The sequence below is a fragment of the Priapulus caudatus genome, unplaced genomic scaffold (assembly GCF_000485595.1).
Source record: "Priapulus caudatus unplaced genomic scaffold, Priapulus_caudatus-5.0.1 Scaffold361, whole genome shotgun sequence".
NCBI classification, from domain to species: Eukaryota; Metazoa; Priapulida; class Priapulimorpha; order Priapulimorphida; family Priapulidae; genus Priapulus; species Priapulus caudatus.
In genome coordinates, this window is record NW_014577422.1 from 193,961 (window position 1) to 210,182 (window position 16,222).

The window sequence follows — 16,222 nt, forward strand, 5'->3', positions numbered from 1 at the left end:
GTGTGTGTGTGTGTGTGTGTGTGTGTGTGTGTGTGTGTGTGTGTGTGTGTGTGTGTGTGTGTGTGTGTGTGTGTGTGTGTGTGTGTGTGTGTGTGTGTGTGTGTGTGTGTGTGTGTGTGTGTGTGTGTGTGTGTGTGTGTGTGTGTGTGCGTGTGTGGTGCGTGTATGCTCATGTGCTCGCAGGGGTGGGTATGAGTTAGAAGCGCGGTGGTGGTGGTGGTGGTGGTGGTGGGGGGTGATTCTACACGTGGAAGTGATTACGACTAGCATTACACATAAGAACTTGGAGCAGTCAGCTTTACAGTGAAATATGATGTCAACTTGCTCATGTAATGAGGATTGAATAAACACACCCCTGGTGCAATGGTACACTGGTTATAATTACTCTGCCTATCATCATGAGTATGCTGTGTCCCTCATAAATCCATATAATAGTAATTCATCCATAGAGAGTATCCAGCTCTATATATATCAATATATGGGTGACACACTAGACGGCAATTAGCGAAAGCGGATCTGGCTCTATAAAGCCTTAAGATAGCAAGATAACATCATATTTCATGTTTTCACCGACTCAGTTCCAAGTGCCGGTCTGGCATTATATCAGTTTATAAATCGCTGTATAACCTGATATATGCATACGATTATAATATTATAATATTGAGGTGGGTGATTATGAACATAGATATTATCAAATTCATAATAGAAAATTTTCTATTATGCCCTTATGGACTCTTGATATTATATGAGCTATCTGTAGACATAGATCTGTTGCTATATGACTGCTGGCGTGCTGCCCTCATGAGACTGTACTGACATGGTAACGTTGATCTTGCTGTCGTACGGGTGAATAAAAATTATGTGCAATTGCCAAACCTAGATATAATAATATCAACCAACAGAGTATGGTAACTGTCCCTAGTGCCTCTACTATGTTAGGTTACATTAGTATACATGAGGTTACATTTTTATTGCACGGTTTAGCCGATTTAGTCTTATGTAAGCATGAACACACTCGTTTGTGTCACCATTCAGTGCATTCACCAATACTAACCGTTTTAATCACGATGACACGAGTGAGCACTGAGCACTGACAATCCGGACCTACGACTCATTTGCCCCGCGACAGTACTGACATGGGGAGAGATCGCACTGCACTTTACATGCAGGATCGTGGTTGATTTCTAACCCTTGGGCTCTTATCGATGTATACGCAGCCCGAGCGTCTCACAGGAAGTCAACAATCAGCTGACAGTCACAATCAAGGATGTTGGCAGGTTATACACGCAGCATGCAAGGCTTGTACAGCACATACATCCCTGCGAGCAGCAGTGTCTGTGTGGGTGTGGGTGTCTCCCCCCTCTCTCTCTCTCTTTCTCTCCCCACCCCCTCTGTGTGTGCGCGCGCGTGCGCATGTGTGTCTGTGCATCCGTGTGGTATGTATGTATGTTGTGCGTGTGTGTGTGTGTGTGTGTGTGTGTGTGTGTGTGTGTGTGTGTGCATGTGTGCGGTGTGTGTGTGTGTCTGTGTGTGTGTGCGTGCGTGTCTGTGTGCATACATGTGTATATATTTGTGTTGGAAGAGCCTAAGAAAAAGATCCTACCAAAAACGTGGTTTTTATAAGTAACCATCCTAAACAGATAAATATACATAATATGTTGCTAGCTCGTAACTACCACTAGCTGGAATTGAATGATCACACATGCCGCAACGGAAAGGTAAAATCACACAAGTCAGTGGCAGCAACTAAAAATTTAAACTATTAGTATTACACAGAATTAATTATTGACTGCATCTGAACACATAATGGCAAAAAATACGTGGAGTTACAGCCATTGCATCCAAAGACAATAGATGCTGATCTCATCTATATTATTAGGAGTGAGAATCCCTACTGTAAGGATTCTCACTCCTAATAATATAGATGAGATCAGCATCTATCGAGACTTGAAGAATGATGGGAGAATTAAGACCTTGCATGGCAATTTCCATGGCCACGGCACAGAAACTTGAGGCGAAAAAATATCCTTTTTATTTTTATCTTTATTTTTATTTTTATCTTTCTTCTATTTATATATATAACACTTTTTTTTCCGCCTCAAGTCCCTGTGGGCCACAGCACTGAAAAATATCTAAATACAACACAAGTAGAGAAATCGCATCTTGTAGCTGTAATAGTAGCATCAGCTAATACTCCCTGTACAGATGAAAAAGCCCCTAGCTGGACTATACTAGTAATGACAGGAGTCTATCAATAGACTTTTGATAGACTCATGGTATGGTGATTGAAAATCCATCAAAAATGTTATCAAGCCATTCAGGAAAAATTAATGCGTGAGATAAACCTTAGTTCTTACCAATACTAGCCACTAACGCGGTCAGTAGATGGGGAAATTTGCACTGTCGTTGAAAAACTGTGCTCAATTATCCCAGAAAGAAGAGACATGCAAGCTGGTGTCTCGAATACAGTAGGGCCTATTCAGTAATTCGCTGTGCAAATCGGGTGATATTAGAACATGATGGCTATGTATCAACATTGCAGCATGTGACACCTGTAAACTTGCACAACATATAGCGACCAGTATCGAATTTACGCAAACAGCAATAGCTGTACCATTTGTAGTGTAAATATGCAGTAAAATGGCAATTACCTTTACTTTAGCCTTTACTTTAGGATTTAGGTAGTTGTAGTACTACTACTACTACTACTACTAGTCCTAGATGTGGTACAGCTTAGTCCGTAGAGCTGATGAATCCTGCCCTCAATTGCTGGCAATTTCCTGAACTGACAGTGACAGTGTTAATGCCAGTCACAAATCAAAATACCTATTTCAGTATTTGTGTACGCACTCAGTACTGTCAGTACTCAGTAGGCCTAACTGTCAGTGTCACTAGTCGGATAGTCCCTCTGGACCCTCAGCGTGATCAGGCTATGTCGAACAAACTACCTATAGACGGACATGTACCGCAATCACCCCATTATATAAACTCTATACTTTAATAAATCAGAAGGTTCAACTTACTGTTACAATAGTGACATGTATCGACACAAACAACTTTCATCTGAAGGAAGTATCAAAACAAAAGTTTCAAACTTTTTGCGGTAGGAAATAAATCGCTGCGTATGCCATACTTCCGCCATCTAGTGGTAAAATAAGTTAACAATCGGCAACGATGATAATTTTGCACGTACACAAGTTAATGAAAATGTTTTACAATACCACTTATATATTGACATAATGGACTTCAGAAAACCTGGTCATCAAGCTTTAGTAGCAAGTCAATATTTTTTAAGGTAGTACTTCTATGCATGATGGGTCCGAAAATTACCCCCCCCCCGCCACATTATCTAGACGGGAATTTTATGATTTGTGTCGAGCTTGTAAATGTCAAAATAACCCAGTCACACTTAAATATATCTTAGATATAATTACATTCTTCTAGTATTTCAAATAATCTGTCAGAATCATCACGTAGTAATGTTGATACATGGGCTAAAATATACGAAATTAACGCGCTCTGAGAACAAAATTACTGTGGGCGATTACACGCGTGAGTCGTCACATCTGTCCTGCCATGCCACGAGATTTTAAATCGTAGGATGGCGACTAAAGATTAATTAAATTAGATAAATTATTCGTGCTTTAATACCCTGCCCCCTGGGGCGCAAATCCAGGGGGGGACAGGGGGACATGTCCCCCCCCACGAATTTGGATCACCATGATTTTGTGTGTAAGTGTGTGTGTGTGTGTGTGTGTGTGTGTGTGTGCATGCGTGCGTGTGCGCGCGTGCATCCATGTGTGTGTAGTATATACGCCTCACCAAGTATATCCTCACATATACGCAATAAACGGTGAGGTGACGTCAGCATTTACCGTTCTCCTCCTCGGAACTACTGGCCGAGCACTCCATCGCTACTCTCTTGTTGTTTGTCTGCCGGCGTGGTGGCGTCACAGCTAACATGAAGGCGGTGGCGCCACCACCGTCCATCTACACCGACTGTAGCCCCTCTATACGACGGTATGTATGATGCAGTATGTACAGGGCCACTCAAGTGCCACCATATCCACGTCAGCAGTACATAGTACACACACCTCAACAGTATGTATGGTCCACACCTCAGCAGTTCGTATTGGTACACACACCTCAGCAATATGTAACAGTATGGTCCACACCTCAGCAGTGTGTATAGTCAACACCTCAGCAGTACGTATGGTCCACAGACTCCACACATCAACAGTATGTATCGTACACACACATCAGCAGTATGTATGGTCCATACACCTCAGCAATATGTATGGTCCACACCTCAACAATATGTATGGTCCACACACCTCAGCAGTATGTATGGTCCACACACCTCAACAGTGCCAAAGTCCTCATGTCTTAGCAGTATGTAGCAATGCTCTATACATATGGGTTCAATGCGCGGCCAGGTAACACTGTCTGGAACCGTATATATATATATAGCCTGCAGGGCTGTTCCTAGGGACGAGCGAGCGCTGCCACGCTAACCGAAATTACAGCCGCGCTAAAAATTAGCGCAACATCATCATCATTAGCATCAGCAGCAGGACTGCTGCTTCTGTTGCTATTGTTGTTGCTGGTGCTACTGCTGTTGCGGTTACTGCTACTGCTACTCCTGCTGCTGCTCCTACTGTTGTAGGTCTTGCTGCTGCTGCTGCTGTTACTGTTACTGTTACTGTTACTGTTACTGTTACTGTTACTGTTGCTGTTACTGTTACTGTTACTGTTACTGTTACTGATGCTGCTGTTGTTGCTGCTACTGCTACTGGTGCTGTTGTTGCTGTTACTGCTGCATTTATGTTTCATTAGGTGTCACCACCGCGGGCGCCGCCGCCGCTGCTGTCGTCTGCTATGTCCGCTGCTTCACCTATAGCAGACACGTCCGTGCTCATACTATTACGAGTCTTAGTGCCTGGCACAAAAGCCGTGTTTTCTGCACGGGCTTATAATGGCCGCTTGCGGCTTAGTACGTACGGTGCGGGAACACTGGGCAGAGCCTTCACGATGCTGAGACGAGACCGCTTCCTACTAATAAAAAATAATGTAAAAAAAACAATGTAAAAAAAATAAATTCCATCAAATGTTCCTCTCAGTCTTCTCGCTCTCTCCATCACACACACACCCCCCCACATTTCAAAATGGATTTGCGCGCCTGCCTGCCCCTAACCCTAACCCTAACCCTAATCCTAACCCTAACCCTAACCCTAACCCTAATCAGTCACCATCTTACGTCACAATCAGTTGTCCTATTCTTCAGTCGCCATCCTACGATTTAAAAACTTGCTGCCAGGCCGCCGTATGAGACACGGCTGAAGAAAATTATCTTGGCAGTCAACGGTGAACGACGCACAAGCGCCATCTGCACGCACATTAGTATCGGCATAGCGGGGAACCCAGGGCGTGAAGCTGCGAGCAAAGTGAATATTATCGACCGGATTATACCAAGCACACGTGCATGCTGTCAGCCTGCCCGGCTCAGGGTAAAAGACCGACCGTAAGAATATTATCTTGGTAGTCTACGGCGACCGACGTCCGAGACCCAATTCCCTGTATGTATAGGCATCAAGTGAAATTCATGGCGCGATGCTGCGAGAAAAGTGAATATTATATATCAGATTTGCCCATGCACTGACACGTGCTGGCAGCCCGCCCGGCTCCAGTTTGAGCGTATAAAAACGGCCGAAGAAAATTATCTTAGCAGTCAACGGCGACCGACGTCCGAGGCCCAATTCCCCGTATATTAATATAGGCATCATGCGAAATTTATGGCGCAATGCTGCGAAAAAAGTGAATAATATATCCGATTTGATCATGCACACGTGCTGGCAGCCCGCCCAGCTCCAGTTTGAGCGCATAAAAACGGCCGAAGAAAATTATCTTAGCAGCCACCGGCGACCAACGTCCGAGGCCCAATTCCCTGTACGTATATATTAATATAGGCATCATGCGAAATTCATGGCGCGATGCTGCGAGAAAAGTGAATATTATATATCCGATTTGACCATGCACACATGCTGGCAGCCAGCCCGGCTCTAGTTTGAGCGTATAAGAACGGTAGAAGAATATTGTCTTGGCAGTCAACGGCGACCGACGTCGCAGCGCTATTTGCCCATACATTAGCATAGCTGGGAATCGTGGCGCAATGCTGCGAGCGAAGTGAAGCATGTAGATAAGATTTTACCATGCACACGTGCTATCAGCCTGTCCGGCTCCAGTTTGAACGTATAAAAAAGGTCGAAGAATATTATCTTGGCAGTCAACGGCGAACGACGTCGCAGCGCCATTTGCCCATATATTAGCATAGCTGGGAATCGTGGCGTGATGCTGCGAGCGAAGTGAAGCATGTAGATAAGATTTTACCATGCACACGTGCTGTCAGCCTGCCCGGCTCCAGTTTTAACGTATAAGAACGGCAGAAAAAAATTACATTGGCAGTCAACGGCGACCGTCGTTGCAGCGCCATTTGCCCATACATTAGCATAGCTGGGAATCGTGGCGCGATGCTGCGAGTGAAGTGAAGCATGTAGATAAAATTTTACCATGCACACGTGCTGTCAGCCTGCCCGGCTCCAGTTTAAACGTATAAAAATGGCCGAAGAATATTATCTTGGCAGTCAACGGTCACCAACACACCAGCGCCATCTTCATGTACATTAATATCGGCATAGCGGGGAACCCAGGGCGTGATGTTCCAAACAAAGTGAATATAATAAATCGGATTTAACCAAGCACACGTGCTGTCAGTGCTTAGGGGGTATCTCAGCATAGATTTATGGAATAAATTGTTATCAGTAGACCTGTGCTTATTATTAGGAGAGCGCCTTGGCCTGCAATGTATATATTGCCTGGAATTTGATTGTAGAGATTATATATATATATATATATATATATATATATATATATATATATATATATGAATTATGATATTACTTAACAAATAATTAATTTTCTAGTTTTTTTGCAGCACGCTATGATCTTGTCACTCAAACTATGCGTAGACATCGAATCAATATACTGCTTATCTTGCATTCGACATATTAATACATCAAAACATTGTAATACTTTCGGCAGGTATGTTTATTTAGGCAAAACTTTGCAACACAGAAGCATCTAATTCTATATGTATTAATCACAAAACACACTAATCGACTTTCAATTGGTTTTGAAATGAATGATAATGACATTATATTTGTTTATCACAGTGTACACCATTCATGTGCAACAATTGGTAACATGCCAGCTTTCTAGGTATAGTTTCAGCTCATTGATAAACGTCACAGAATTATATACTAGTGAAAATTTGTACATAATGAAAAATAATATCTAATCATGGAGTCCTAGCATGAACATATCTATTCTCTCGCTTTCTTTTCCCTTCTCTCTATCTCTCTCTCTCTCTCTCTCTCTCTCTCTCTCTCTGTCTCCTATTTATCTATCTCTAGCTTGCTATGTATTTCTCAACGTACGTATGTATATGTACGTCAGTGTTTCCTTGTTTGCTTGGTGTGTATGTGTGTGTGCGTGCGTGCGTGCGTGTGTCTGTGCATGTGTACATAAATATATGTATTTGTGTATACATCTTATTATATTGACACATGTGCAGTTCTAGCTATAGCGCAACATTCACTACGGAACGTTTGTTTCGCAGCGCTATGTACACCAGGCGGTTGGATGAATCACATCCACGGCTCCCAACCGACCCACGTGCGACCAAGCAAGCTGGGTTCTGTAGCCTGCTCTATGATGCACTGCACCTGCTGCTCGACTGTGAGGCCCTCTGGTGGCAGCTGGGCACGCAGATCCGAGCGTGGGTCACCGAGAACAACGTTGGTCATTTGTTTTAATGCCTCATGCTTTCTGTGACCGAGTGCCAACTCCGCTCTGAAATCATCCACACAAATATCACTCATTAAGCATTAAGTACACACAATGAAGACAAATTCCTTAATTCCAATTATGCAGTGGAAAATATTGAATTTCGAAGGTCGATTGCAAAAAACACATTCTAAAGTGTAACACACACAAAGATCAGAAGTGAATAGTAAGCATTCTATTACCCACCATGTGTAATTCTATTATTTAATCAACAGCTAATTCTATTATGCAGTTCTGAAAAGGGACGAAATTTCAGTTGCATGCAGTTTTCTTTGCTGAATTGAGAATATGGTTTTTACCACAAACACACAGACAACGATATATATATACGTTCACTCATTTACTTTGTGATATGAGCTGGGTTAGCCCCAATCAACTTGCTCCTGGCGACACCTATTGTTTGTTTTGGGTACCACTCCTGCACCTGCTCTCCTTGATCCGATTCATTGGAATGTATATCCTTGTCTGCTAACCTTTCTGCAGTTGCCTAATAAAACAAACAAAGACGTGAGATGGTTATGGGTTATGGTTAGGGTTGGGGTCGGGGTTAGCATTACAGTTAAAGTTCGGATTAGGCTTAAGACAAGAGTTAGGCCTAGGTTGAGGGCTAAGGTTAGGGTTAGTGTTGTGGTAATGACTATAGGGTTATGGTAATGACTAACGTTACGGGCAGAGTGAGCCGCAGTTTCAGAGTCATTCGAGGTCACGCTACCACCTGCTCTCACCTTCCAGTCGATGGACGGCTCCTTGATGAACACATCGAGAGTGTTAAGCAGCAGTCGGTGGTTGTCACGCAGCGCTCGCAGCGTGTGCACCATCGTCTGGTAGAGCAGGCCACGTCGCTGGCCCTCGTGCGGCAGCAGCAGCTGCAGGAACTGCCGCGTCAGCCGCACTGGCATCAGCTCCGGTATAGGGAGGCACTGTAACAGATAGAAGTCTTTGAGCAAGTAAGCGCAGCAGCTTATTCCGCTTTTGTTGTTTGGGTTTCTTCTTCCTCTTCTTCTTCTTCTTCGTCATCGTCGTCGCTGCCGCCGCCGTCTTCTTCTTCTTCATCTTCTTCTCCCTCTTCTTATTCTTATTTTCTTCTGCCTCCTCTTCCTCCTGCTCCTCCTCCTCACCCTCTTACTTCTTCTTCATCTTCTTCTTCATCCCCAGGGCAGAGTATTTGACTCTACAAGCAGAAACTGGCATCCCTGCAGAGTATGTACACCCCATAACAAGGGGCTCATAATCACCCACTGCCCCTGATGACGACGATGCCACCAACCTATCCCGCTCTTCCCTCCCACGCATTTAACTCTTCCTTCCCCCTAGATTTACCTTCACTTCTTTTCTGCCCTTCCTCTCCTCCCTACACTTACCTCATTACACATTTTTCTCCTCCCCTTATTTACCTTCCCCTCTCCTCCTTCCCACATTTACCTCATCCCTCCCTCTCCTCCCCACACTTATCTTCCACATTTAACCTCCACTCCTCGCCCAGATTTTACGCCCTCGCCTCTCCCTCCCCTACATTTACGCTCCCCGCGTCTCCTCCTATCCCACAATACCTTCATCCTCCCTCTCTCCCCAGCATTAACCTCCCCTCTCCATCTCTACCGCACATATACCGTCATCCCTTCCCTCTCCTCCCGCACATTGTATCTTCCTCCCCATGTCCTCGTCGATAGTTACTCCATCCCTGCCTCTGCCTCCCACATTTTATCATCCCACCCATTTACTTGTCGCTCCCCCTCTCCAACATTACGCCCTCCTCGTCCGCCCAATCCTCCCACATTTACCTCCCTCCCCCTCTTCCCACATTCACTCTTACGGCCCTCCCTCTCGCCACGCACCTGGGGTGGCTGTGGCCGAAGGCATGGCCAAAGTCGATGCCGACCATGCCGCCGTCCTCCTGGCTGACCATGAAGTTGGAGAGGTGGCGGTCACCGACGCCGACGACGTAGTGACAGACGCTCAGCGTAGCGTGAGACTTTTATGAAGTGCGTGCGCAGCGCAAGGAAGGGCTTCCGGAGAGGCGCTGAGACGCAGGAAGGCCTGCCTGCAGAGATGAGTGAGAGTGAGGGGGGTGAAGAGAGTGAGAGAGGGGGAGTGAGTGAGAGAGCGAGAGTGAGCGGGGAGTGAGAGTGAGCAGGGAGTGAGAGAGACAGAGAGTGAAGAGGTGGGAAGTGAGAGGTGAGTGAATGTGGAGGAGGGGGAGTGAGAGGTACAGGAGTGACAAGAGAGGAGCGAGAGGTGGGACGTGAGAGGGATGAGCGGAGGTTGGGAAGTGGAGAGAGGAGAGGAGAGGTGGGCAGTGAGACGAGGGAGAGTGAAGGAGGAGTGAGAGAGGGAGAGTCAGAGCTGGGAGTGAGAGAGGGAGAGTGAGAGGGGAGTGAGAGAGGGAGAGTGAAAGAGTGAGAGGTGGGAGTGAGAATGAGAGTGAGGGAGGAGTGAGAGAGGAAGAGTCAGAGTTGGCGGTGAGAAGGGGGACGTGACCGAGGTGGGAGAGGAGATTGGAGAGTGAGACGAGTGGAAGAGAGGGGGGAGTTGGGAGAGACGTGTGATAGAGAGTGGGGGAGTGTAAGAGGAGGAGAGGCGGAGGAGAGAGAGAGCAAGAGCGAGCCGATCGAGCGCGGAGATTAGAGAGAGGAGTAGAGTAGAGAGAGAGAGAGAGAGAGAGCAGGAGAGAGAGAGGAGAGAGAAGAGAGCCATGAGAGGAGAGAGAGAGAGAGAGCAGCAGCTAGAGAGAGAGAGAGAGAGAGAGAGAAGAGCGGGAGAGAGAGAGAGAGAGGAGAGAGGAGAGCAGCAGAGAGAGAGATGAGAGAAAGAGAGAGAGAGAGAGAGAGTGTATACGTGTGAGAGTGAAAAAAAGAGCAAGAGATAGACGCAGAGAATGTGGACGAAGAGGGGTCGTGAAAGATGCAGGACGTGCCTGCAGATAGAGAATCCAAGACAGAAAGACGTCAAAGAGAGATACGATAAAGGGAAACTCACGGCTGGTAAAGTCTATCATCTACTCATTCCTGGATGAAAAGATTGCACCAGCAACTAGTCCAGTTATATACCAATATTTACCAAAATTATAATCCATAGTCAATTAGGAATTAAGCTGTTAAGAACTTTAAAACTGGACTTTTGTGATACATACCAGTAGGAAAACACATCAGAATATAGGTCCCAGTATGAAAACAGTGATAGTAATTGTTATGACTACTATTAGAACAACTTCTAGCGGTAAATCACGTTCAATAACCTATGTCCGTTATTCCTGGCGTATCTATGATGTCGATTTACAGCTTCAGAATTTCACACCATCTCCACACCTGCTGTAGAAGCGTAGGAGAGGTATGACACATTCTTACCTGAGCAGATCTGGGGGCACCATGCTCTCTCTCTCTCTAAACGACCGGACGGTGTCTGACTTAGAGCACTGGACGAACGTCCTAGCATACAGCTTAACATGGCTGGCTGCCCTCTTGCTCTCAGACGCAGTTAGAGCTGTAGCTGCCCACTTGTTGAAGTGTTCGACTGGATTCATGCTGCCGAAACAACGAAAAAAATTCACGATCACAACATGATGTGGTGCATTGCAGTTTTCTCAATTTCTGTTCTATGTTTGACATTTGTTGCTCTTAATTTTTTTATCGTCATTAAACCAATTTTTCTTATCATGATATAATGTGTTTGTTTGGTTGGAATTTGTATAGTGGGTAAACGTGTCAAATGATTGGCTGCTTACTAGCTGTAGTAGGCGTCATACTGTTGCTGAGTCATCGCCTCTTGCAATAACTGCTTCAGAGGTTTGGTTCTAGGCACCCACTCCAACAGTCCAAGCCTTCAAGATAATAGTTAAGTAAATAAATATGAGAACTACGTAAACAATAAATACGAACCCATGCAATTGATCTATGTTCAAAATCAAAATATTGTGATCAATGGAGACAAAAACAAGAAATCACTGCATCATTGCAAGAAGCAAGAAAAAAAACGGATATAAGAGATTGCGGTGCCACCTACAGTCAACTTTATGTACAAATATAAAAGGAACAGCAATAATAGTGTTTGCCATGAAAGTGAACTTGGTTTCAGGAAATAGAAGGATCGCTGGTGAACATCACAGGTGAAACACACATACCTGGTGCTCATGGGCACAACAGCGTAGGTCCTAAGACGTAGCGCCCTCTGGCGGCAGGCAGCGTCTGCATCTAGACTTCGGTTCATGATGTCGAACAATTGCTCCAGCCTCTGATCCTGTCTGATAAGTTGATTAGTCACAAAAACAGTACACAATTTCAAGGTAGTTTCCCATGCGCGGATGTAAACATGTTGGGGCTGCACTTGTCCGCGGCGCTTTGCATGATGGGATATGATCCGTAAGTATAGAAAAAATGAACGTTCTTACGTCTCCGTAAGGATAGCCACGGCGTTTTTTATCATAGAAGTATGCAGGTTCTATGTAGGTTGGCAGCTAGATACAATAATGTAACCCAAACACAGGTGTAGGGGGTACCCTACGCCTGTCTTTCGGTTACATTATTGAATATTGTATCTAGTTGGCATCCAGGTAGCAGGCATTAGCTTTACGAGTGTAGCCCCTCCGCTCCCGTGGGGGAGCGGAGGGGCTACACTCGTACTCGTAGAGCTAAGCAGGCATATGTATTTATGATGATGAATTATGATATTGATAGACATTACAATAACACAAGCCTATGATAAAAACACTAAGTAAATTCTAACAATAACTAATGTTAGGACTACACTGTTTTTTATCTAGTGGTACTATCTAAAATATTGAGCCATGGTTATTTTTATTTTTTAATATTAATAAATTACAGTCAAGTATTTTAGTCATTATACATTGTCTAAAATGTTGCTCAAAAGAATATTAGTAATACAATATCCTTTATTTCAGGCTTGAGGCGTACGATCGTAACCACAACTTCCGGCAGAATGACGGAGCAGACGCTGCGCCAAAGTGGAAAATGAGCCGTCCGGATGACACACTCTACCACGACATCACCAGCAGTTCTACTGTGCCGTTAGTGACAACCCACCAAGTTAAATCCTTCTTACCACCTGATGATGATATCAAAGAATCCGCTAGGGGTCTTTACTCCAACCGCTTCCTGAGATTTGTTCGATCTGCCATAAGTACGTCCATTCAAGGGAGTATTTTCATTAGAGGACTGTGTCGGGCAGAAATGAAGAAACAGGTTTCTTATTATGTGGACATTGACCTTCATCAGGCTGGTGTTATAAATAGTGCTCAATGTGAGTGTGCTGCTGGATGTGGACCTTTTGCTCATTGCAAGCATATTTTAGTAGTTCTGCTGGCTCTAGTAGATCATTGTGCTGGAAGACAAATGTCAATAGACCTTACATGCACATCACAGTTGCAAACATTTCATAGGCCTAAAAATGTATACAGTGGATCACCAGTAAAAAGTGACTCTTTAGGCATTCTTGGCATGCAGGACCTCATTTTTGATCCTGAACCTGACCACTGCCGTGAAAGTGACATAACATTTCAGACAAGGGTGCACAATGAGGCCATTGGCTATGCTGCTAGGACATCCCATAGGATCCCTCTGCTCCAGCTCATCCCACCAGCAAATATGTATGCCCTCAACAATGATCATGATTATTTAGAGAAAAATCTAGAGGACAACTTCCTAGACACTATACATGTTGCCAGTATCACTACAGATGAGGCTCTGGCAGTGGAGAAGAGGACAAGGGACCAAGCACGGAATAAAAACTCGTTTAAAATATGGGCGACAGAGCGTACAAAACGCATTCACTCGTCAAATTTCGGGCGCATTCTCAAGTGTACGGATCGCACAGACAAGGTGAAATTAGCTCGTTCCCTTCAAACAGTGAGCGACTGCAGGGCGGCACCACTACTTCATGGGAGGAAACATGAACCTATTGCTATACGACAATTTGAAAGGAAACATGACGTAAAGGTATCTCCGTCTGGCATTGTCGTTGACATAGATACCCCTTATCTTGCTTGTTCGCCAGATGGCGTCATTGATCACGAGACACTAGTTGAGGTTAAATGTCCCTATGTAGCGAAAGACAAAACCATTACCCCAGTGACAGTCCCTTATCTGAAACGCGAAGAAGGCAGTAGTAGTGATAACGCTCTTGAACTTGATAAACGTCATGACTATATGTACCAGGTTCAAGGTCAGCTAGCTGTCACAGGCAAGAAGAAGTGTCTATTTGTTGTGTTTACCTTAGTTGACATGAAAGTTATTGAAATCTTGAGAGATGACACTTTCGTATTGCAAATGAAAAGTGGTTTAAAAGACTTCTACTGCAGGTTTTTCAGGCCCCAGTTGCTGCAGAAATTTTTATATAGGGAAACGGACAGATATTGTTGGGATTGAATACCGCGTGATACGGCGCTTGATACTTTCGCGGTTTTCTACCGTCCTAGCACGGGTAATGCGAGATACCGTGTTTGATGCTGTCGCGGTTTGCTACCGTCGTAACACGGGTAACGCGGGATAACCCTGACCTTCTACCTGAGCCCCTCCCGGTCACCGGCATTACCTGAGATCCTCGCCTCCCTTAACGAGGAACATGTACTCGTTCTCGTCGTGTCCGCGTATCGTGATGCGCTTCGGCAGCCGCAGCGACTTCATCACAAGCACCTTCTCATCGAAGCCAGCGATCTTCACGTGATACTCCGGCATCGGCTTGCTCCTACCTCTATACTGACCTGCAGGGAACATTCACGTGCTACTGCTGTTCCACTCGCCTCTCTCCCTTCCTCCCGATAAAACGAATGATATTATTCCAAGAAAGATCTTACATGATGTAAAATATACATCGACATTAGTGTTGATACCACACGCACGCACGCACGCACGCACACGCACACGCACACGCACACGCACACGCACACGCACACGCACGCACACGCACTATATATTATATATATTATAGCTGCAGGTTTACGGGATTTCTCGGACTAGGTTGCTACTTGTAGTCGCGGTGATTTTTGTACTGGGTGATGCCTTTAGGAAGGATAGACTGTGGGCAGCGTTCGCGGGCATGAACTCACCAGGTATTTCTATCTGGCAGGTGGCTGGCGAACTGTGGAAGTCTGTGAGCCACGTGGAATACTCCTTTAGGTTGCCCGGTGAATCCGCAGCCTTCGTCTTCATTTCCTTGCCGAGAGCCGACAAGACCTGGAGATGTCAAGCGACCATTGCATTACACATGAAATGTAATCACTAAATTTCAATTAAACCAACAATGTCCAATAGTATTGATCTGTATAAGGGTATATGGTTGATCTCGCTTGAAGTGTGCCGGTTTGATCTCGTTCAGGCAGGTTAATATCGCATGTTGCCCGTAAACTTTAGACCTTATGTGAACATGGCTCTGATCTATCCAAACTACATATGTTATATATTATATATTTTATATAATGAATATTATAATAAATAATAATGAAGAATTTTATATAACTATATAACCTATGTAAAATAGGTCATCAGTGAATGGGCAACGTGAGTAACAACATAATCCACCTATCTGTCTCAGTGAGTTAGCTACGCTCCTCTTGCATGTTATTGCTAGGTTGGTTGAGCTAGACTAACTTAACGTGTATTTTTCACGTGCACACGCCGAATTGTCATTTGAGCGGCAATTCATTGCCAAGCATTGTTCTTTGGGATGTCCTATTGATTACGACAACGATTGGCTAGAGGCGCCCGTCGACCACCGAGGAGAGCAGGTCCCTTTCTCTCTCACTCTCACACACTCTACCTCCCTCCCTCCGTCCCTCCAACCCCCCTTCCCTTCCTCCGTTCGTCTACCTCTCCCTCTTTCTCCCTTCCCCCCTCTCTCTCTCTCTCTCTCTCTCTCTCTCTCTCTCCCCCCCTCACTCTCTTTCTTCCTCTCCCCACTTCCTTCCCCTACCCTCCCCCTCTCCATCTCACTCTATTCTCTCTCTCTCTCGTTCACCTGGTTCGCGTCAGCTGCCGCCATCGCTAGCAGCTTGCTGCCATCGCGCCCACACTTCTCCTCTACTTCTCTCGCCCATGTCCTCGTGAAGACACTCCAGTAGCGCCCTCTCCCGCCTGGCTCCTCCTGGCTCCTCCTGGTGGTGTCAAACAGGCTCGCGTAGATCTTACGGAATCGCGCGGGGAAGTCGGCGCGTCGCGTCATCAGCAGCGGCCGTGCGTCGGCCACAAAGTCGCTGAAGAGCATGTGCGGAGAGCTGAGCTGCTCCAGGGAAGCCACCAGCTGCTGAAGCTGTATACGGAGATAAAGAAACAGTGAGAGCATTGAAGGAAGTTACCAGCTGCTGCAGCTGTAT

General features: G+C 45.3%; 2 protein-coding genes across 4 annotated transcripts in view; both read right to left on the reverse strand.

The window, feature by feature from the left end:
* Nucleotides 1-4,438, reverse strand: part of LOC106809535 (tumor necrosis factor alpha-induced protein 8-like protein 1) — a 31,491-nt gene extending 27,053 nt beyond the window's left edge. Inside the window, exon 1 of one of the 3 annotated variants that reach the window (XM_014812632.1) lies at nucleotides 3,876-4,438. In XM_014812632.1, the coding sequence (XP_014668118.1) occupies nucleotides 3,876-3,990 (115 nt within the window). In that variant the 5' untranslated portion in view covers nucleotides 3,991-4,438. Of the gene's footprint in view, nucleotides 1-3,023; nucleotides 3,124-3,875 lie in introns of those variants that run through there. The other 2 variants (XM_014812631.1, XM_014812633.1) reach the window with 2 other exon arrangements.
* Nucleotides 4,439-7,086: 2,648 nt separating this feature from the next.
* LOC106809525 (DNA-dependent protein kinase catalytic subunit-like) overlaps nucleotides 7,087-16,222 on the reverse strand; it is a 59,487-nt gene continuing 50,351 nt past the window's right edge. Inside the window, 12 exon segments of the mRNA XM_014812621.1 lie at nucleotides 7,087-7,908; nucleotides 8,247-8,389; nucleotides 8,628-8,822; nucleotides 9,734-9,877; nucleotides 9,879-9,905; nucleotides 9,907-9,943; nucleotides 11,247-11,426; nucleotides 11,624-11,719; nucleotides 12,020-12,139; nucleotides 14,446-14,614; nucleotides 14,960-15,086; nucleotides 15,868-16,158. Coding sequence (XP_014668107.1) covers nucleotides 7,704-7,908; nucleotides 8,247-8,389; nucleotides 8,628-8,822; nucleotides 9,734-9,877; nucleotides 9,879-9,905; nucleotides 9,907-9,943; nucleotides 11,247-11,426; nucleotides 11,624-11,719; nucleotides 12,020-12,139; nucleotides 14,446-14,614; nucleotides 14,960-15,086; nucleotides 15,868-16,158 — 1,734 coding nt within the window. The 3' untranslated portion in view covers nucleotides 7,087-7,703.